General features: G+C 35.2%; 1 protein-coding gene across 1 annotated transcript; it reads left to right on the top strand.

Annotated features, from left to right (window-relative positions):
- Nucleotides 1–1,943: 1,943 nt before the first annotated feature.
- Nucleotides 1,944–22,494, top strand: LOC130629380 (mucolipin-3-like). The gene is made up of 14 exons (XM_057442539.1): nucleotides 1,944–2,089; nucleotides 11,639–11,909; nucleotides 12,715–12,876; nucleotides 14,981–15,176; nucleotides 15,624–15,717; nucleotides 16,061–16,154; nucleotides 17,104–17,209; nucleotides 17,988–18,103; nucleotides 18,682–18,831; nucleotides 19,062–19,166; nucleotides 19,659–19,781; nucleotides 20,428–20,634; nucleotides 21,724–21,887; nucleotides 22,274–22,494. Exons 2-14 carry the CDS (start codon nucleotides 11,661–11,663, stop codon nucleotides 22,284–22,286), a joined length of 1,779 nt encoding a protein of 592 aa, XP_057298522.1. The 5' UTR covers nucleotides 1,944–2,089; nucleotides 11,639–11,660; the 3' UTR covers nucleotides 22,287–22,494.
- The last annotated feature ends 968 nt before the right edge of the window (nucleotides 22,495–23,462 follow it).

Raw genomic sequence — 23,462 nt, 5'->3', positions numbered from 1 at the left:
TACCCAGGCCGGATTGCTAGGTTGCAAAAACGGTTTAGTGCGGATTTTAGACCAGTTGAATGTTATAGACGAGGAAATTTTAAGCGTTTTAGACTCTGCTGACGACATTGAAGCAAATGTGTCAGAAGGTGGCAATAACTTAAGACCTACCATAGAGACCTGCATGGACCTACTGATGAAATTTTAGCCTCTTTGACTCTAAAGTTGGAAAGTTTATGTATGTCTGAAAGGTCTCACCCGTCATTAACTTCATCTGCGACTAGTTCTAATTGTAAGTTGCCTAAGTTAGAACTCCCAGTGTTTACAAGGGAACGATTTTAGAATGGAGGGGGTTTTGGAATCAAACTTATCTATCAGTAAGAACGAGTCCTTAACTGATATCGATAAGTTTAATTATTTAAAGCTTTACTTATCCGGAGAAGCGCTCCACTGTGTCCGGGTTAGCGTTGAATTCGGACCCGTACAAAGAAGCAATTGAACGTTTGCATAAGCGATATGCCAATCCTCAGGTAATAATTTCAGCCTATATGGAGGCTCTGTGGAAATTAGGCAAGGTCAAAAGTAGGGATATTTTAAGAGGTTTGCGAAAGCTGTGCAATGAAGTGAAGAATTGTGTCAGAAATTTGAGATCTATCAAATTTGACACAAACTCATACGGTAGCCTAATTTCTCGGCGTTTTGGGTTAGGTATTTGGACGTTAGATTTATTTTTAAAATATTTTCAAGAAGAGTTATTAACTGTTGAAAATTGTTTTGTCGCTAAGGGGTCAGAAAACGAAAGATCAAACTTCACTACTAGTAGTTTTTACGGACAGGTGACTGATCGACAGGGTGGTGCATTTAAGCCTTGCGCATATTGTGAAAGGCCTAATCACTCTTCTCCACAGTGTCAAACTATAATAACCAACATCCGGTCACGCAAGGATATTTTAAGAAAGGCTTCTGGATGTTTCATTTGTGTATCGAAAAATCTCTATGCGATAGAGTGCTCATCAACCTCGATCGCAGGGCCCGTAGCGTTTTTTGATATGAGGATGAAACGCGTAAGAGGCCCTGGTACAACAGACCAATGAGATTGCGTGCACGGCTTTTTAAATTATGTTAAAAAGTTAATTAATGCAGACGTTTTTTATGGCCACTTGAGTTGCTCATTCTGACCCTGAGTCTTCCTGTAAGTCTTCTTTGACAAACAGGTATTTAGGTATCCTGTACATCCTTTCTATCTCTGCTTGTCTTTTTTCTAGATCTGCCACAAACAGTTTTATCAGCGGTTTTAGATCGTCGTGCTCTCGTGGAACGTTGTTGTCATTTATATCGAAACTCACTGGCACATCCTTTGACTTTTGGCAAAAAAATTAGCCGTTTTAAGTTCCTTCAAAATTGGTGACTTTCGTGCTTCCGTGTTGTGTCTGGATTATACCCAAACTTACTTATACTCTTCTCCTAATCTATTGAAATGCTAAAAAGCTAAAGTTTTTACAATAGAAAACCTTCTTAGATTCGTTAGACAAACGATTACGTTTTCCTTTGTAACTGAATGTCGTCTTGTGTCCAGCATTTATGCAGTTGGAGATAACATTCTTGTGTCAAGATTCGATATATTCCGGACTTTTTGTCAAAACATTTCTCTTCTCAGGAAGCGTAAATCGATCTTTCCTACACCAGCTTCGAATTGTTGTTTTTCACTTTTGCGTCAGTTGTTTTGTCCCAGACTATCAGTACAAGAAACGTTCTATAAAAGAAAGAGAAATCTTTGAGGCGGGAAAAATTAAACTTACCTTTAATCCCTATACCTGATTGTTTAGAAACCTTGTTTCCAGAGCATTCGATCGTACGTGTAATTAATCTCGGGGCAAGGGATCAAGGGAACCCGGGGACCAAAAATCAAGTTGCTTTTGTTTTCTTCCAAGAATTTTGACAAGCCTCGTTTCAAAAACGTGATAACGAGGATCCTTAAATATTGTGGCAGAAGTAGCGTCACATGATTTCGATTTCGTATTTTGATGTTGTGATGTGAAGAAAATAGCAGATAACTGTTTATACATACCTAGCTAGTATAGCTAGCTAGCTGGTGAAAGAAAATAGCTTGGTAGGTTGTTACTTGTTGTTAATGTGAAGATAGATAGATAGATGTGCATATTACACATAACTAGCCTCACAAATATTGAGGGATATACCCTGTCTATTATTTCCAGGAGGAGCCATGGCTTAGATGGAGGAGCCATGGCTTAGATGCTCATTTTGAGCGACGCAGAGTCAATTAGGGCCCGCGCTCTATTGGACAACTCTCGGCAACATCCAACAGCCCACACCCGGGGCTATGGTAACATTCACTCACCCATGTTGAATCGCGCCCATCAAGGGGAATCGAACCCCAGTCTCCCGCACAGAGTACCAATCCACGTCGCGACAAAGCAATTTTTTTTGTCCCAACAAAGTCAGGCATTCTCTATTATTTTTTAGCTAGCTAGCTTTTCTTAATACTTTTTTCCACGATCAAAAAGAAGTTGCTAGCTACAGTGCTGATCGCGAGTAAAGCTACACATCTTGGAGAGTACAAGTGCAAATAAATGTGAGTTAAATAATTCACAGTGAGAGTACAATGCGAGTGGGAGTGAAATAAACAAGAGTAATCTTTTTAAACCTTACCTTCCGAGAAAAATCAAGTTGACCTAAATCGATTCATAACATCTTCAGAAAAAACAATTTAATGTTTATTTTGTTAAAATCGCTACAGTATTCAAGAAACCAAACAATGTTTACCTCGTTTGTGAGTGAGCATTTAACAGTATAATTTATGCGTCTTACGTCACTAGTTAGAAGCTCACATTCAGAGCCACGGGATGAGAGGCGAAACTTTGTGCATAGGATGTGATTTGTAAAAGAAAAGCTCCACACGTTTGATGAATAAGGACGAATTTTTTTTGCTTCATAACTTCTTATGATGATTACTCAACCGAAGTCAGTCTTTTTCAGGAGAGGCGTGCAATAGCACGCGCACGCCTTGGCACACGCCTAAATCGTTTCAGGCGTGTGATTAATCGCACTCCTGAAAAATAAATATTGAGTTTTCAAAACCAACCTTTAAAATCCATTTTGTAGCGTGCGATGGCAGCCCTCGAAAGAATTTTTGGAGATTCGTCAGACAAAATGTCCGATACATTTCCGTCATGGTCGGACACTTTCAGATCTCAGAAATTATTGAATAATCCTGGTCCTTTTAATCCACGAGCAAGCCTATTCATAGCCAACCTGACCATCCTAGCTAATTTACCAACTCCTGACTTAGTTAAAAGAATTACGTAGACATAGATCTCTTTTGCTTGGCCCCTTCGTCGTTGGTAACCAGGTCTTACACAAAAAATCCAGCCATCCGGTTCTTAACTAATGCGGAGGTGAACGCCGACGGAGCACGGATGAAGCAAGTCTGCAAAACTGCACTTACAGGCGGAATAGACATTTTATCATGGATTTAATTTTAGATAATTTCTTCAGGTCCGAATTTAATGGATTTTTTCTTTATGCCTGTAAAAACGTAACCCACGTGCTGTGTAAATTTTTTTGTCCACAACGTGAATAAAGATTTTTTTTAACTTGAAAACAAAGCATATTTTTGCCTATTTGCTTGTGGTGAACTGAAAAGTGAACAATAAATATAAAAATTACAGTAAGGTCATGCATACTATTTCGGACATGTAGAAAAGGAAGTTAAGATTGAGAGAGTCGCTATACCAGTAGACGCTCGATCATCGTGTTTGGGGTTCACGATTTAAAACGTCCCCCACTTTTCTACTGCAAAATGAGTGCGCAACAAAAAATAACCTCGGAGCCCGTGTCATATGCGTAACATTCTTTGCACGTGCGCTTTACATTGTATGCGTTGATTTACACGTGCGAATCATCGCACACCTACTCAAAAATTCCTGAAAAAGACTGCGAAGTTAGTATTCATTTTCAAAGTTTCCTGAAATTTTCACGGGGGTAAACATACTCATCACCAATGAATTTCACTAGTAAAGTTTGAGTAAAAAATTCCAATGCGGAAGGTGATTTACGATCTTCTAACAGGTGACGTCAGAGCACTCAAAGGTGAAGAAATTCAATATGGTGGATGATTTACCTCGTGTCGAAGGTGAATTTTAAATCTTTGAATAGGCATTATTAACTTATAAGTGCAAATTAAGGAAAAAAAACTTTATATTCGTAAATCACGTATGAATATGAGCCATTTTAGGTCAACTTGATTTTTCTTGGGAGGTAAGCTTTAATACCGCGAGTACACAATAATTAAACTACCGGGGAGTAAATCTTTAAAATATATATCATGTTACTCGCGAGTTATATTAAAGAAAAACATAAGACATTAATTTTAATTCACCATTTTTTTTTAATTTAGTTTATAATTAAAAAATAAATTTTTAAGTTCAACTTTTCCGTCTCTTCTTTAAATGCTTTCGCTACTTTCATAATGTGAAATCACTTCCAGCATGTTCTTTGGCAAACACCTTCGATAAATTTTGCGGATAAGGCAATTGCATTCCCTTCCAACGCAGCTATTCGCTTTTCTAGTCTTTCAATGACTTGTCGCATAGCAGCACAATCGCACGTGCACTGCTTTGTTTGCTTGGGATAATTCAGAAATGTGTTGTTCTAATGGCAGGTGTTGATTGCAGAGGTCTGGCTGGTGAAGGCGGAGAAAAAGGTAGGTCGGAAGAATAGAAGTGGATAGTGTCGAAGTAGGTGGCAAAAATGATGGCAGTGGTTTTCCGGGTGAAACCAATAACTTTAGAAAGGAGAATGTGTTTTCAACTTCATTGTTTTGCGTCTTTGGTGTTTCTTCGGCGTTGTTTTTTACTTTACCATTTTGTGCCTTTGGCGGTTCTCTTAAAACATCACTAAAATCAACTTGGTAATTTAGTTGTGGGACTTAGTAATTTATTTCTACTAATGAAGGTTGTCTTTTATCAACAGCTGTACTCTGAAAGAAAGTAAATTGACAAATAATAAAATTTATGTGCTGATTCTTACGACAATTTTTTTATAAACTAACATCCTTTTTAATGAACTTCTTCCGAGGTTTTACTAATATTTCGCCTGATGTCCACGTTTTATTGTTTTTAATGTATTTTATTTTTTATTCTTTTTTTTCTCCAACCTCTTCGATGATAAATGTTTTCTCATTGTTCAACCAATCTCTTTCAAACTGTGTGCAATTTGACCATTCATCTAAAAAGAAAGAAAAAAATCCTTATTACTAACAGTGAAATTTATCTTAGTCTCTGTTTTTCTTTAGGTCGTTTACAAAACTATACTTACTGTTTAAAATTGTAGCTTTGTGATTTTTTATATTCTTTCCGCTACCCCATCGCACAAATACATTGTCGTCAACGCTCAGTAACTTTTCTTCCCTATTTACAATATTTTTAGTTTTGACAGAACCAATACATTTATTTTCATCGAAGAAGACGCATGCATATTTGTATGTTTTAACTCTTATTTGACTGAAAAACGATGATGCCATAATGAACTCAGATAAATAAAGACACTTAAAATGAATTCCTAAGGAAGCAAACTCTTTTATAGCTAGTTTTCGGCTTTTTCATTTCTTACTCTCATTGTACTCGGGAGTGCAAAAATAGAGTCATTAAATAAAGAATTTGATTTTCGGCTTTTTTGATTCTCACTCTAACTATACTCGGGAGTACAAAAACAAAGGTTATTAAATGATAAATGAAATGTTCGGCTTTTTTTTATTTCCTACTCTCATTGTACTCGGAAGTGCAAAAACAAGTTATTATAATAGAAATTTAATTACCTGCTTTGTTTTATATTCTTACTATACTCGAGAGTACAAAAACTAAAATGTTCAACTTTTTTTATTTCCTACTATCATTGTACTCGGGAGCGCAAAAACAGAGTCATTAAATAAGAAATTCGATTTTCGGCTTTTTTATCCCTTACTCTAACCATACTCAGGAGTACAAAAACAAAGGTTATTAAATCATCATCATCATCATTCTCGGCTTAACGTCCGTTTTCCATGCTAGCATGGGTTGGACGGGGTATATTAATGACCCTCTTCCAATCTGATCTAGACTGTGTTAGATCTAAACTCAACTTCCTCTCTATCAAGTCTGTCCTTATAACCTGCCAAGTCTTTCTCGGTCTGCCTCTGGGCTTTGCCCCAGGAACTATCAAGTCTCTACACTTTCTTACCCAATTATCCTCCTCCATTCTTTCCAAGTGCCCCAGCCAATTCAATCTTCTTATCTGGATAACATCTTTAATTCTACAGAGACTTAGCCTGCTTCTTAGCTCATCTGAACTCTTTCTGTCTCTCAGACTGGCATTACACATCCACCTAACCATTCTCATATCATTCCTTTCTAAACGGTCAAGATCTTCCTGCTTCACTGCCCATGTCTCACTACCGTACAACATAACACTTCTTACACAGGCCTCATACAACCTACCTTTTACCTCAATTGACAGGACTCTGCTAGTCAATAAAGGAAGTAACTCTCTAAACTTTTTCCAAGCAGAACCTATCCTGCAAGTAACACTTCTTCCAACACCCCCTTCACTGCCCAATATATCACCTAAGTAACAGAAGTTCTTAACTATCTCTAACGAGCCACTGTTGTACATTATTAAAGCTGGAAATACTTCATTCTCTATAATCTCACCTTTGCAACGCTTGCATACAAACTGTATGCCAGCTCTTAACCTTCCACTAATACTACTGCACTTCTTATGTACCCAATGCTTGCAAGTCTGACAAAAAATTGAGTTACTACCAACCCCTTTCCTGCAAACTCCACAAGGCCACTTTCCAACTACAAGGTCACACTTGGCTGCAATGCTACTTATCATGACTTTAGACTTTGCTGTGTTTACCTTCATCCCTTTCTCTTCTAGTCCTTTCTTCCACTTCTCAAACTTTTCAACTAATTCTTCCATCGACTCTGCTATGAGAACCAAATCATCTGCATACAATAAATCCCATGGGCAACCTGTTCTGAACTCCATCGACAGCGCTTCTAAGACTAGAATAAACAACAAAGGACTAAGTACAGAACCCTGATGTACACCAACATTTACACTAAATTCATCACTAAATGAATCGTTAATCCTGACACAACTTCTAGCATTGCTGTACATAGACTGAACCATCGTAACTAGCCACTCATCCACACCTATAATTTTCTCATAGCCCACCAAATAACTTTACGTGGCACTCTATCAAAAGCTTTCTCTAAATCTACAAAGGCAAAATAGAGATTCTTTCTCTTTCCTAAATACTTTTCCTGAAGCTGTCTGAGTAAAAATATTGCATCTGTAGTGCCACACCCTGGAACAAAACCAAATTGCATCTTATCTATATCAATTCTTTCTCTAAGTAACTTATCAATCACTCTTTCAATAACTTTCATTACTTGATCAACCAACTTCAAACCTCTATAGTTACCCCTTTCTAATGCATCACCCTTGCCCTTGAAACAATTCACTACTCGGAATAGCACCATCCTTTATAATCTGGTTAGCAAGACTTGTAATAAGCTCAACTCCAATATATCCAGATGCTTTTACCATCTCTGCAACAATACCTGATACTCCTGCAGCCTTGCCAATCTTCATTTTCCTAATAGCCTCCACTACCCATTCTGTCTTGATCTGCATGGCTGGCCCTTCCACGACATCATCATCAGACAAATTATCCTCGTCCCAATCAAACTCAGTGTTAAGCAACCTCTGATAATGATTCTTCCAAGCTACCCTTTTCTCCTCCTCTGTGCTAGCCAAAACACCTTCATCATTACGTATACACTTCTCACCTACAATATCTTGATTAGTCTTCTTCATTTGCTTTGCTATCTTGAATACCTCATTGCGCTGGTCTTCCCTTCTTAACACATCTGCAAATCTGTTTCTCTCTGCTTCTGATTTTGCCTTATACACTGCTGTACGAGCCCGACGCTTAGCTTCTAAGTAAATATTTTTACTACCACCTGACTTCCACTCTTTCCAAAGTTTCCTCTTTTCCTTTATACACTGGTCAACCTCATTATTCCACCACCAGGTCTGTCTATGTCTAGCTGGTCCTTTCGTCCACCCACAGGTATCATCAGAAGCTTCTAGAAGACAATTCTTCAAAGTAGTCCAAGTACTTTCAACATTGTCACTATCACATTGACCATTGTGGGCTAACTGCTGAACTTTTGCACTAAATTGTCTCGCTACAATCTCTTCCTTCAGCTTCCAGACTTTACAACGGGGCCTGTAGTTTCCCTTGGCTTCTTTAACATTCTTCAAGATAATATCACAAACCAGCAACCTATGCTGGGAAACACACTCTTCCCCCGATATAACTTTCACGTCCTTCCCCACTTTCTTGTCTGACTTTCTAACCAAAAAGTAATCTATCTGTGTCTTACAACCACCTGACTCATATGTTATCAGCCTACTCTGTCTCTTACTGAATGATGTGTTGCAAACCACCATGTCCGTTGCCATTCCAAACTCAAGCAATCTCTCCCCTTCCTTATTTCTGCTCCCAAATCCATAGCCTCCATGCACACCTCTATAACCTTCAGATGACTTCCCAACATGACCATTAAAGTCGCCGCCCACCGTGACAAGTTCAGTGTCTCCAAACTTTGATGTGACTGCTATTAACTCATCATAAAACTTATCTTTATCTTCCTCACTGAGTCCACACTGTGGAGCATAAACTGACAGAAAAGTGACAATCCTATTACCTATCAAAAACTTTATCACTATAATACGACTATTAACTCGCATAACATCTATTACTTTTTCTACCCACTTCTCTGCAACGAATATGCAACTCCTCCATATCCATCACTATTACCAATCCAAAAAAGCTTATACTTTGCCCTCCTACCTTCCACAAATCTCACTGAAGCTCCTCTCCACCTAACTTCCTGAACACAACACATATCAACAGATCTACGTTCTAACATTTCAACTACTTCACCTGCTCTACCTCTCAGAGTACCAACATTTACACTAGCCATCCTCAACCTAGTGTTATCTACCTTGTGATGTGATAGCTGGGTAACGGTCTGACAATGCTCACATCTGACATCTGTCCTACCGTGCCCGGCACCTTCACTCCTTAGAGTTCCAGCCCCGTTTACGCAGTTTGTCTGATTAACTATTCTTACGGCCATTAATAAAGAGTTTTGGCATTGTTTTACAGCTGGATGCCCTTCCTAGCGCCAACCGTTCACAGACCGGACTGGGTGTTTTTTAAAGTGACACCATCACTATGTGGCATTTCATGGGACTTCCACAATCGCCCCTTTAAACTAAGGTATGGTGGAGGACGTTTAACTCCTCTCTTGTCTCTTAAGGAGACCCTTCACCGTATACGGAGACCCTTCACCGTATATATTAAATGACGAATGAAATTTTCGGCTCTTTTATTTCTTACTCTAACTGTACTCAGGAGTGAAAAAACAGAAGTGATTAATAGAGAATTTGAGTTTCGGTTTTGTATTTCTTATCAACAAATCAAAAAGAAGGAGCACTGGAAATAGGGAAACAATTACCTGATCATGTTCGTCAAAGAATTATCAATTTAAAAAATGAAAACCTTGGTGTCACTAAAATTAAGAAAAGACTTAAAAGTGAAAGATATAATGTTGGAAGGTCAGCGATATATCGTCTTTTTCAAAAGTGGGCCAAGCATCATTCTATTGCAAATCTTCCAAGGAAACCGAAATCACCAATAAATGTTACAAACCCCATTTTCGATTTTATCGACACCTGCATGGAGAAAAACGATGAACTCACTGCTAACAAACTTGGACAACTTTTGCTTCAGCAATATAATGTTAGCTTTTCTACAAGTAAAATCAAAAGATTAAGACGTGGTCTCGGTTGGTACTCCACTGGGACAAAGTACTGTCAACTTGTAAGGGAATTAAATCGTCAAAAAAGGCTTATCTTCGCTAAAAAAGTACAAGAAATGAAAGATGATTTCGGCAATGTTTTATGGACAGACGAGAGTTGCATTCAAATGGACTGGAACGCAAAGGTATCTTTTCATCGCTGGTGGGAGCCAGTAAAATTAAAAGAAAAACCAAAACATTCTTTTAAACTTAACGTTTGGGGATGCATATCAAAACGTGGCACATCTTCAATTTTAATTTTTCACTGCATAATGGACAAAGAGTTCTACTCTGAAGAAATTTTAAAAAATATGTTAAAACCGTTTATTTCCGATGTATTTCCAGATGGGCACAACCCAAAAACGCAATATTTTGAAAGCGTCACAAGTGATGCAGGAAAATCAAATAAACTGGTGGAAAACCCCGCCTGAATCACCAGACATGAACCCTATAGAAAACTTTTGGCATGAAATGAAGGAAAAAATTCGAAATGATTATAAACCGCCTACGAAAGAAGAATTGGTAAATGCAATTTCGGAAATATGGTCAACTGTGACGCCAGAAAAATGCTGAAAGTATATTTGACACTTACGCAAGGTAATTCTGAAAGTCATTAAAACCAACAGAAAGGAGAAAGGCATCTGGTTTTTAAAGAACTACTTTATATAATAAAACTGAACATTCTTGCTGTATAAATTTTGAAACAGCACAAGAAATATTCTTGCTGTATAACTTTCAAAACAGCACAAGAAATATTTTTGCTGCATCTATAAAAAACAAGTTTTTAAGCATCTAAGTGTTTGGCGTTGCTGTCACAGTATCTTCCGCAAAATCATTATTGTCAACTCAGTCTCTGAAGGATGGTCTACTAATTTAACTAAGGTAGTGATAGACATGACCATAGTTAAACATGGTTGGAATATTTAGAGACGGGAACTCTTTCCAGCCTTGAACAGGAAAGGCACTTCAATCCCACAATGCCCGGTAAAAATAAATTGTGACGTCGGCCGGCTGGAGCATTATTCATTTATATAATGATTCGAAGCTTAAATATTGCTGTTATTTGTTCTAAAATGATTAGAAAAACATCTCTAGCGAGAGAATGCCCTAAATCTCTCTATTTTGTTATAAAAAGAATGCAACCGAAACTGCTATTTTAATTGCAGTAAAAGTGTTTCAAACGCAGTTGTTGTGAAATATATTTTTTACATAAACATGTACATGTGAATAGCAGTATATTAAAAACTTGCAAACAATTTTGTTTTTTGTTTTTGGTACAAAAGGTATTTCAATATATATATTTAGGCACTAAACCTTTGTCAGTCATAGATATATGTGTAGGGACGAGATCATTAATTCACACATTTTATTTATAAAGTTGTAAAGGCTTTTGGTGGCTTCTGAAAAATTAAATAATTTAAATTGTTCTTGGTAAAAACTAAGGTTTCTTCTGTAAAAATATGTTTTTTTAATAAGAAGTCGTATTAAGTAAGTATTTCGTATTTTTAATATAGGAATTAATATTTTTAAAATTATGTGTTTCAAAAGATACTAAATCCATATTTTGTATTTTAAAAATAGAATAGTCAGTGAAGTGGAAGAGCATCACATTTTTCATGCACTATCCCAGTATGTATGATCTTGCACCAAACAATAGTTGTCCCATCAGACCAGAGACATTATATTTTTGAGAAAAATGAATATCTGGTTGTTTCTTTTAGAGTTGTTGCTTCTTCTAAAAACATGAGCCACAACAGACAATACTCTGCCAGTGAGCCACTGCTTGGGGAAGGTATTTCGTATTCATCTTATGCTCGTTCAAAAAGCATTTCGAGTATTTCAAGCATTGACAATGCTATAAATGAGGAAGAACAAATTAAAAACAAACTGAAATGGTATTTTAAAAACCCATATCAAAAGTATAAAGATCGTGGAAGGAAACCAGTGAAGTTAATATTGCAAATTATAAAGATTATACTGGTCACTGTGCAGGTAATGATGTCTTGTTTATACCATTTACATTCTGTTCAAAAACTGTATGTATTTGATTATTTCTAAAATATTTCAATGAATATTTGTATTACTTTGTCAAGTAAGCCTTTAATCTTTCACAATAGAAGCACTAAATCAGGACGTTGAACACCTAAGATCTATCACCTATAGTCTCAGATCTCAAAAGCTAACGAGTTCAATTCTCAGGACAAACTGTTAAGTCTGCCTTATATAGTCACTTGTAGTGTAACTTAATTTAACATTTCTTCACACAAAAGTAAACTAGTTGGAGAGCTACTTTCTCAGTGGAAATGATTTCTATAATTGTAGCTACTGTAAAACTAACTTTTTCCGCTTGCAAAAAAAACATTGGAATAATTTTACATCTTTTGGAAAAGTACAGTCCTTGAATCAGTACAGTACACAAGGTGCATTGCTAATGATGCATGTACACGTGATAGTGCATATCATATAGTTGTATTGCAATCCTCATTACATTGTGTATTTTTTTATAAAAAAATACACAATGTAATGGGATGGGATTTATGACAAGCAAGATTAGTATGATTTTCCTATCAACAGAAAAGACTCAATTTCGTATCCTTACCAAAAGTTTAATTACCAAGCTAGATTGACACAGAATAAGGCAATGGAAACTCAATGTCTATTTTATGATATTTTAAAAAAAAAGAATCCTAGTTCAATTGATTTTGTTTTCAATTTTTTTTCAGTTACTGTAAGATCAAGGCAAAATGAAATACAGCAAACATATTTGTGATTTCTCTTGTCCTTGTTGCTCTTTCAGGTAACGCTATTTGCGGTAGATGAATTCTCTGTGGTGCAATTCAACACAGACAATATTGAAACGTTTCGAAACTTGTTTTTGGTAGATTATACTGGACAACGATATCATGAACTTTTCACCAAGAAGCAAATTTATGAACACATCTTTTTTACTTGGCAACAGGTTGGCTAACTTCAGCATCTCATTTTGTTAGTTGTTTGAAAATGTTGAAATAATAAAGAAGTTTTTTTGGCTGTAATAGTTTTGTATTTAGTTTTATATCTACTTCAAAAGAACTGAACCTTCACATATTGAATTTATGTTGAATGTTAAAAAAGATCACAAAATTATTTTCCCAAGCAATGGCCTACCACTTCCTGGCATATGCTAAAAATCGGTTGAAATAAATAAATAAAAAATGATCAACTTGGTATTCAGAGATTTTAAAACTTAATTACTATGTTGTTTCTTTTCGACTTTTTTGCCAATGTCAACAATCACAATTTGTATCGATGACATAAACTCTTTTAGGGCTATTGTTTTATCATTTTCAACTAATAATGAAATAACAGCTAGAATTTTTAAGGAGGCTGGTTTTTCTTGACCATACGTAATGACTTTTGTTAAAGTTTTTTCAAGCTTCAAATTTCCTTTGCAATTTTGGTTAATTTTATTGAATTTTTTTTTATTCAAAATGTTCAAGGGTGAGCACGTATAAGGAATCGCACAGCGGTACTTCCTTCCACTTTAACTTCGGCATGAAATCTAATTATAGAATTAACAGGCGCGAGTTCTGCATTATTAATGGGTTTAGCGAGGGTGGTTTCTGAACTTTCTGTACTAACTTCTGACTTTTTATGAATGATGTCATTTACAGTAGAACAACACAAAAACTCAGTTGAGTTAGCATAATCAAACAATGTAAATAAGTGATAGTCCTCATCATCATTAATATCAGTAGAGTCGAAGGAATTAGAAGTAGCCAATTTGTTCACCGACCTGTTACCCCTTAGTTTCTTTCCCTCAGAACTTTTGCAGTATCTAGCAAAATGTCCGATTTTGTGACACTTGTTGCACTCTTTCCCTTCTGCTGCACATAGATTTTGATGTGGATATGTACCTCCACAGCAAAAACAGGTGTTTTTGTTTTTTAAATGGCTATTTCTAGTTCCTGGATAATTTTTGATACTTGTCTTGTAAGCTTTTTAACTTCTTCTTGCTGTCTGTTTGTTTTCTCTACTTCGCCTGCTTTCTGTTCCGAATCTTCTAGCTGTTTCACGTATATAAGAAAATCAGTTAACGTAACTTTCGAATCTTCGTAGTTTATTTTTGTTTGTTGATAAAACTAATTGCTGCTTAATTTCTTTTTCTAAATTTGCATCAAAGTCACATTTTTTTCCTTGCTGTTTAACTCGTACATAGAATTGATGCATGTTTTCATCTTGTTCTTGTTTTAACCTGCGAAATATATATACCTCATAATCAGGGTTTTTTTGGGGGGTTCAAATGTCAATCGAGTAACGCAACTGCAGTATCGTTAGCCTAGTTAACTAAACTTTCTTCTTCGAGTTGATAAAATGAGTTTCTCTCAAACTAAAGCTTAGACGCGAACGAATGACTCAGCGGAAACCCCAAGTTTAAATTGGACAATGTGACTAATCCCTTCGGAGGCCATTTTAATTTATCTGTGAGTAGTTTACCAAGCTTGGTCACATCTTACTGTGGTAAAAACTTTATAGTTTACTTATGTTTGTTAGGTTGAGTGAAACCACTCGCTAGAATATTTGGATAAAAAGGGCTTTCCCCGACATGCACCACGTGAGCAAAGAACAATAGAATAAGCCAATAAAAAAAGCGCGGCCAGATTTTGGCCGCAGAAAAATCATTTGAGACCCAGCCTAATTTTTCCCACCCTAACTACTCCGATTTCCCGGTGGTAAGAAAAATTATGCTGGGTCTCCTGGCTATATTAATGGTTGAGTTTGAGTCAGAAAACTTGACTGCAAGATAAGGCCTTGTATATTTAAAAGTTTTTTTTATCAAGCACCAGGTTTTGGATTGCCAATGTTTTGCTTGAAATATTCTGTCATAAAAAAATATTGATTTTTGTTTGGTCATCAACTTGTGAGGCAATCATATCAAAAAACCACTTATTGAGACCAATATACAACCTCTACAAAGTCTGGGATGATAAGAGACTATAATTCCATCACATCTATCACATCCGCCATTTTTGTTTGAAGCTATAGAAGGAACTTTTAAAATGTATGTTGTTTTTGTTTTTTAGTATTACAATTTTAACCACATTATGATTGGTTCATATGAGTTACAAGATCAAAACAAAACATACCCGCCAATGGTGTTATGTATTGATTCAAATGGAAAAAGCCGAGGTGCTTTGAAGAGAGACAAAAACTTCAATGGTTTTTCTAGGAGTGAGGATGGTTACTACATTGTTGATAAGAGTGAAAGTGCCGAAAATGGTGTGTATATATGTTATAGGAACATTGTTTACATGTGATATATATCTTCAATCTTCAGAACTGGAAGCCACAAACAAACCCACTCCGCTACATACAGCAATATGCGATATGTGGTGCACGCAGATTTTGGCCTTTATAAATAGGTGAATCCGATCGCGACAGCCCAGTATCATTGCTGTACATCATATTGAAGTGGAACTATCTTGAGCATCACTATGATTATTACTATGCTATAGATGAAGAATTATTTGTTTTAAATTTGATGCCTTCAAAAGTTTGTCAACAAGATAGATTTATAGAATCTTGTTTTCATTTTATTTGATTTACACTAGAAAAATAATGATATATAAATACAAGTAATTGGTGTGTTAAATATAGAACACAAACATGTTTTAATCTTGCTGAAGAAACGATTAGATTCTTATGTACTTTAAAATTTTCTCTTAGCATGTCATAAGTTAAAACCACCAGAAGGATTGGCAAATGAAACTCTTCTTCAAGATTTTATCAGGGGTAATAACTTGACATCAAACTTTCAATGGTAAGATTTTATTCATCAGTTGTTTAATCTTTTTCGCCTCTGGCTGTTTTCTATAAAAATTAAAGCTGAGAAGATTTACTATGTAGCTTTTATTGATTTTAAAAATGAAAAAATACTATAAAAAATCCCTCTTTTTACATAACAATTATGCTTCTTGCTTCCAATAGCAGAACATTCATAGTTTCAATTAATTTATGCCTGTAAAAATTGTAGTTCTTAAAAACCTTTTTTTATGTAAAAATTGTAGTTCTTTGTTCTCAAATCGGTAACATTTATTGTTTTAGTTAAGCAAAGATACACTTGAAATATATTTCAGTCTGGGTAACATGTTTTTATTGTGTAGGATTCTCAGTTTGACACTAAAGTTCTCATTTACAATGAATTACACAGTTGTTCATCGCACTAATTCTCCTGATTGTTACAAATTTGATTTAAAGGTTTGTTTGTTTGTTTGTTTTTCCTACTTGCCTGTCTGCCTTGCTCTGTTTTTGTGTTTTTACAACACATTTTGCATCAACTCTACTACACTTTTGCAAGTTTCAATGTTTAAAATAATATCCCTGGTTAAGTGAGTCTGGAATATCAAGAAAAATAATATCTCTGGCTAAGTGAGTCTGAAAAATCCGAGAAAATATTTCTTCAGTATTTTAAGTTCAGCGAAGGCAAAAAATAATACTAACCAAATATGTTTTTAATACATTTCTCATCTCACAGTTTTATACAAATAAATGGATTCATAATGGCATAATTATATTTTACTGCATTAGAATATTTGTCAATTTATTTAGTTCAGACTCTAGCAATCATATACCGTTAAACTAAATAGTTAGGGTCTGGGAATTCCCTTGATAGTCTGTCAGAGGATAGCCAATAGTAGCGTCCAACGAAACAATTTTGTAAAACTTGTAATCTCGGATGGCCAAAACAGCTTTCCCAAGATCAAAGGTTTTAAATCATTAAATTAAAGTCGCTTCAGTGAATTTGCATAAAGTCAGGAAAATTAGTATTTTCTAGAGCTTATGGGTTGGGAAATTGTTTTTGAGTAACTGCTATGAACTCTAAAGTAAATTGAAGATCTATCAATCTATCTATCAATTCGTAAAACTCCTTGCAGGCACAATTTGCATATGACATCTTAAAAACTTTCAGTGCCTTTAAGAGTCTAGGTTGCACTATGTCTTAACAATGTCTATGGTATAGGTAAGAAAATTTTAAGCCTACCAGAGTGTAATACCAAAGCGAAAGAAAACTCTCACTAGGTATCAATTTTCGAGTTGTCATAAGAGACCTGGCATGTTATGTAATTGAAGAATCACCTAAAGTTTAGTAAAAGAATTGACTGACAACATTTTAATGAATTCATCTTATTTTGTGTTTTTTTGTTAGGTTATATTTGATAATTCTGATTTGGATGGTATTATGAAGGTGCGGCTAGAAAGTGATGTAGACTTTCATATCTGTCGTCAAAATTCTGGAAAGCTTCACATAAGGGGTAAGTTGTGTGTAATTTTTTTGTATTCATAAATTATGTGTAATACTTCGATATTCATAGTGGTAAAGCATTGCATATTCATAGTAGTGACGACATCATCTGACTTAAGAAAGTATGAAAACCCACAGAACGTGTTACTAATTATTAGAAATGTTTTTATGAGTGCGTTGTAGCGTTAAGCAGTTACAGGATGTTTTCTTTCTTTCTAATTCTTTATATTCATAGTCAAGGATGAACATATACGTGTTAAATCATGTTTAGGAAGAAAATATTTTTGACATTAAGACTCAGAAAAAAACTGAAAATTTTTTCAATTCTATCTAAACCTTGACTATAATACAATATTACCATCTCAGGCACATGAACTAAATCATTTTTCCGTTATGGAGAAAGTTAATTTTGAAAATGCAATATTTTGATACAAAATTTCAACAGGAAAATCATCAGAGTTTCTTTGGTACTGTTACTGCAGAAAAAGCATAGAATTAAGTTAAGACATTTTGCACGTACCTTTTAATTTTAAAGAGCTTCTTACAAATAAACTAATGACTTTATTTTTAAAAAAACGCTCAATTTATCCAAATTGCCTTCAATTTATGCAAAATACGTTCAATTTATGTAAATTTTCTTCAATTTATGCAAAATACGTTTATTTTTGCACAATACGTTCAATATACGCAAAGTACGTTCAATTCATGAAAATTGCGCCGTCTAACATGAAACATGTGTTACCTGACTTCAAACTTAATTGTTAGTGGTTTGTTGTTCTTTCTTGTAGAATATAACTCGACCAAAATACTTTGGACCGTTTTTGATCTGTTTATCATAATAATATGCGTGTTCTCCTTTATACTTTGCGTGCGATCTTTTAAAAGACATTTTAAATTGTCCCAGGTTAGTATCTAATTTACTTTTATGACTGTTGTCTTACTGTCGTACTATTGTTTGTTGTTGTTGTTTGTTGTTGTTATTTCTTCTCCTTCTCCTTCTACTTCTTGCTGTTGTCGATTACACATTATTTCTTTATAAGGTACTATTGTTTGTTTTATTGTTTTTGTTGTTGTTGTTGTTGTTGTTGTTGTTGTTGTTGTTGTTGTTGTTTCTCCTCCTCCTTCTCATTCTTCTCCTTCTTCTCGTTGTTGTTGTTATTGTTTTTGTTGTTGTTGCTGTTGTTGTTGTTGCTTCTCCTCCTCCTTCTCATTCTTCTCCTCCTTCTTGTTGTTTTTATTGTTGTTGTTGTTAAATACACATTATTTCTTTATAAAGTAAGGGGTGAAAGGCTGAGTACCAAGAAACCGCTCAACAACTGATCAGGCTGGAAAGATTTGGAACGTTTTGCAACTGTGCCTCAGAACTTGCCTCTAAAATCTAAATGTTATGCTTAGCAACCTTTGAGACTGAAATGGGAATCAAATATGGAGTCTACTGCTGTAACTTTTTATTTTGTTGTATTGTTATATTTTATTTTATAGGATGTTGGAAAGTTTTTCACTGAATTTCGTCATGAGCGCTTTACTCTTTCGGATCGGTTAAACTTTTTAAGTTTTTGGTTAATGCTAATTACTTTGTCTGATATCTGTTCGACTTGTGGTTCAATCATAAAACTACTCGTGGATTGGCTGGTAGGTGTTTCTTTGTTTTTTATTTATTTTTTATTTATTAGGGTTGTAGTTTTTTTAATGAAACATGGCCTACAAAGTTGTCTATTAAGATATCGCTTGAAAAAAAAAATTTACTTAGTATTTTTAGATTAAATTTCTATCTGTTAATTTTTTTAAAGATTTTTCGTTTCGTGTCTAATATTTCAATAATTTTAAGCTAAAGAAACCTCATGATGCATCTATCGTTCTAGGAGCGACCAGAATTATACACCTCGTGCAGCCTGTTCTTTGGAATGGCTGCTTTGTTTTCTTGGATTGGTATCTTAAGATATCTTGGCTTCATGCAAGGTTATAATGTAAGTTTAGAGAACTAAGTTGCAAATAAAGAACAATATGTTCAGTATGTCGTGATTAACGAGTGTTGAACAGCCAACGAGTGTTCAGTATGTCGCAATTAGCGAGTGTTAAAACGGACAATCAGCATTCGTTATGTCGGGATTACCGAATGTTGAACAGCCAACGAGTGTTGATTAACGAGAATGTTCAGTATGTCCCAATTAACGAATTTTGAATGAACAACGAGAATTCTGTAAGCCTTGATTAATAATGTATTACGCGAAAACGAGTATTCAGTAGTGAATATGAACATTTCAAAAAAAAAGCAGTTGTAAAGTAGAGGCTTGGGCTGTTAAAATAGCTTTTGGTCGTTTGCGTATAAATTTTTATCTATCGCTATTCTCTATAAAAGCTTCAGAAGGCCTTTTTCAACAAAAAAATTATTTGGAGCTCCTCCCTGTTTTTATGTTAGTATATGTAACTGTTAAGGTTTTCCTGATATCTCTATTTAGACTTTACTGGTGACGTTGAAGACAGCCTTTCCCACCATGATTCGATTTGTCTTTTGTGTTTCTTTCATTTATTTGGGATTCACCGTGTGTGGATGGATTATGTTTGGTCCTTACCACGAAAAGGTGTGAAACAGTTTTTATTTTTTCGTTTGTTTGTTCGTTCGTTCGTTTGTTTAACGTTCAATACGTCAATAAAAGGGATGAAAATTTTGAACATTATTTACATTTTTTATATCCTTGACTCAAAGTAGCAATTTTTGCAGCCATTTTGATCAAAATTGCGTTAAAATAGGCTAGTCGTTAGCTTATAAAAAATCCACAGTTTCGCCCGTCCCATATATTCTGATCTTCCCGGGCGTTCGTAATTCATGCAGCTTCTTTGGACAGACCATTCCCCATCCTTTTCTTCTCCCCCTAACAGATTGACATCTTCCTTCTTCTTGGACAATGCGAATGTGAATCCTCTATAAAATCAACCCCCGAAAACCCTGACCCTTGGAATCCTTTATTACACAATCTATTGTATCCAGAGTCACGGCTTGAGCTTTGGAAAGTGGCTTGATAAAGTATTTTCGAGCTGTATCTCTAACGATATTTTTACTATCATCAAATCGTCCAAATACAATTTCAACCCAGACTAGCATTATAAACAAAATGCTGGTATTACTAAATTTGATATTATTTTCTAATTGTTATAAGCATTTAATTAAAGAAGGAAAGTTCTTACAATTCATCGTTTTTTGAAGCGGGTCTATTTCTTTTATTCTAGTTCCGCAATCTTTTCGTGACGTCAGAGTGTTTATTTGCACTCATTAACGGTGATGATATGTTCACAACATTCAGTGAGATGGATGATTCGGATAGTTTGATTTGGTACTTCAGTAAAATCTACCTCTACACATTCATCTCGTTGTTTATATTCGTTGTGTTGAGTTTATTCATCGGTATAATGGCGGATACATACGAACGCATTAAGGTAAGAAGAGGGAACGTGTTATATCTTGCTGTGTTTTACTTTTTTAAAAATTATTCAAAATTGCAATAATTTCGTTTCTATTAATTTATTTTTTTACAAGATTTGATAGGTAGGTACCTTTTTTTCAATGCTGTTCAATTCGATTATTTTCTTATTTATTGTTTCATGCAACAAACAACAAAGTTTGTACAAAAAAAACAAGTTGGCTTCATATGAAAGAGCTTGAAAAGTTATCCATGATTCTTTTGAGCTTTTTGAAAAATCTTATATAGTCAAGAGTTTTGACTTAAAATATGATAATTATTTCATGACGTCATCGATTAGAAAAAATGAGGTGTCGTCAAATTTTACTCCCGGTATACCAGGAGTAAAATTTCCCCATATGATTTCTCCTGTTGGTTTCATCGAGACAAGGGTTTACTAATGCGCATGCGTGTTTGTTGCTCATTTAAAATGGCGATCGAGGGCTCAAAATACACTATGCTTTATAAGGAAAAAAGAGGATATATTTCGATCATTTGTAAATTAAGTCTTCGTAAATTCTCATTTTAAACATGTTTTCGTTCCAGCTTGTGATCATGTACAGGGTAAAGTGATCTTGTCTCTCTATGTTGCTTCAATGCAGTGTTTTTACTCCCTTTATTTCACAAGTTTGTGAAGCGATACCACAGTGTGTCAAACTTAAATAACATATCATCGCATGCTTAAACATGTTTTCGACACCCTCGTCTGTGCATTGTCTATTTAGAAAATTAAGGCTCGCTTCAGCTTTGAAACCCACAAAGATATATATGTACGACTTTTAGGTTAATTTTTAGCATAAGTAGCGAATTTTGATTTAAAATCGCCAAACAAGATTTGTGTTGTGGGAAGATTTCTAGGAATAACTTATTCAGTAAAATAAATCTCGATTTTATTCTTATGTGTTTTTCTGGTAACTGATTGTGTGACTGATAAAAATAATAGTCCACTTTTGTGATATGAGCAAGTTCAATTAAAGGCTACCTCAATAAAATAGATGCTAGTAAATTAGGGGAAGTATTTTAGAAAAATTTTTTTGGCATTTAAAAAGTTTTTTGCTTCCTACAGGATTATGGTCACGCGCCAAAGTCGCGTATGGAATTGTTCATGGAAGGAAAAGAATATCACGCCGGTGGAGAGCAACAACATCGACATGGAACCAACATGTGTTCTCATCGTGGTGGGGAAAATTTCAGTGGTGTGGAAAGGGGGGATGACGATGACCCAAATGCGTAAGTAGACTCTTTGACGATCGGTTCGTGTATCACTTTCTGGATGATTTCGAATGTGGCTTTTAGAGAGGCAACTTTATTTTTCGGAGTTTTTGTTTCTTGAACATTTTGTGGTACTATTGTCAGCAAAGCTTCCATTCCATTTATAAGCAAATATTTTACCAAATACTTTTCGATGTTTCAATTTTTTTCCGCAATAAAAATGTTTCTTAAGTTAGATTGCTTATTTTTTATTTGAACAAGGGATTTTCTGATCCCTGATTCGTATATCCGCGAAAATTAGTTCCGCGAATTTCAGTTAGCGGTAGAGGTTATAATATATTCCTTAGGGTATATTTTAATTTTATCAATCAATTGTTTTAAAAATCTTCCTACTCATTTTTCAGGCTTACCGCTTAGCTATACCCAAGCTGTGTGAAGTTGTACATGTGAAAAACACGTCATTTTTTATTTAAAACAAATCGCACAGCACAATTAGCATAAGTTGTAAATCTAGTTAGTCACGTGATTTCAACATTATTTAAGTGAAAAATTAAAACACTTTTATACGAAGTTGTGTATATTTTATAGCCGTTAAATTTTGTAATTAGCATATTGTAAAAAAAATTGTGTTTCTGTATTCGAATGTAAATATATAAATTTTTACACAATCATTATTCTCTGTGTCCTGCTTAATTGGTAAATCACGCCACGAGGGAGTACTTTTTTAAAACATGCTTCTGCAGTTATGATAAGATCTTCTTTGTAACCTCACTTTTTAATATGCCTCGTTTGTATAAAGCGCTGGTTTCGACTTAGTGAACTGGAACTCGTTACCGTCCTGAACAAAAAAAACATCATGTTGTGACAAAATGATTGGCCAAACTGGTCCAAAAATTGACTAAAACCTAACTTCGATGAAATGAAAATTGGCATGATAATCAAACAAGCATGCATGTTGAAGGTGACGTCAAAATCTTAAATTTTTTTTGGTGCTTGCGGTAAAAAAATGATCATTTTACTTCTAAATTTGAAATTTACCTATTTTCATTTGCGCGTGTCGAAAATATCCACGAAATTGTGAAGCGATTATGGTTGTCTTTTTTGCGCGCTTAGTTTTTTAAACTCGCCTTAAACTCGCCTGCACGAATGCTGCTTTCGTGGCAACTTGTCATAGGTGGTTTACTTCTACTTTGTAGTGCCCCATTTCATGACATCAGTCGAAAAGATAAAACTACTTCTTTTTCTGCAAAACTGACACTGTGAGAGTGGCTTTTCTTCCCAGGTATTTTAGACGGGGAAAGGGACATAACATAACTGCTTTGTTTTTAATAACATCCTGAACATGGCACCACAAGCCATGTAAACACGTGTGTACGTAAAAAAATTAAGATCCTAGATACTGCAGCACTCTGGACACGTACATCCCTCTGGACGCGCACAGCACTCTGGACACGTACATCACTCTGGACACGTACATCACTCTAGACACTGGACGCGCACAGCACTCTGGACACGTACATCACTCTAGACGCGCACAGCACTCTGGACGCGCACAGCACTCTGGACACGTACATCACTCTGGACACGTACATC

This window comes from Hydractinia symbiolongicarpus, chromosome 2 (assembly GCF_029227915.1).
Source record: "Hydractinia symbiolongicarpus strain clone_291-10 chromosome 2, HSymV2.1, whole genome shotgun sequence".
In the NCBI taxonomy this organism is placed as follows: Eukaryota; Metazoa; Cnidaria; class Hydrozoa; order Anthoathecata; family Hydractiniidae; genus Hydractinia; species Hydractinia symbiolongicarpus.
This window is presented reverse-complemented; position numbering and strand designations above follow the sequence as displayed.

Bases quoted from the DNA above. Each gene is read 5' to 3' on its own strand.
- LOC130629380 (XM_057442539.1), top strand. From the start codon at position 11,661: ATGAGCCACAACAGACAATACTCTGCCAGTGAGCCACTGCTTGGGGAA. The intron at 15,177-15,623 runs GTGTGTATATAT...ATTTTCTCTTAG, and splicing joins GAGTGAAAGTGCCGAAAATG to CATGTCATAAGTTAAAACCA. The intron at 17,210-17,987 runs GTAAGTTGTGTG...TCTTTCTTGTAG, and splicing joins TGGAAAGCTTCACATAAGGG to AATATAACTCGACCAAAATA.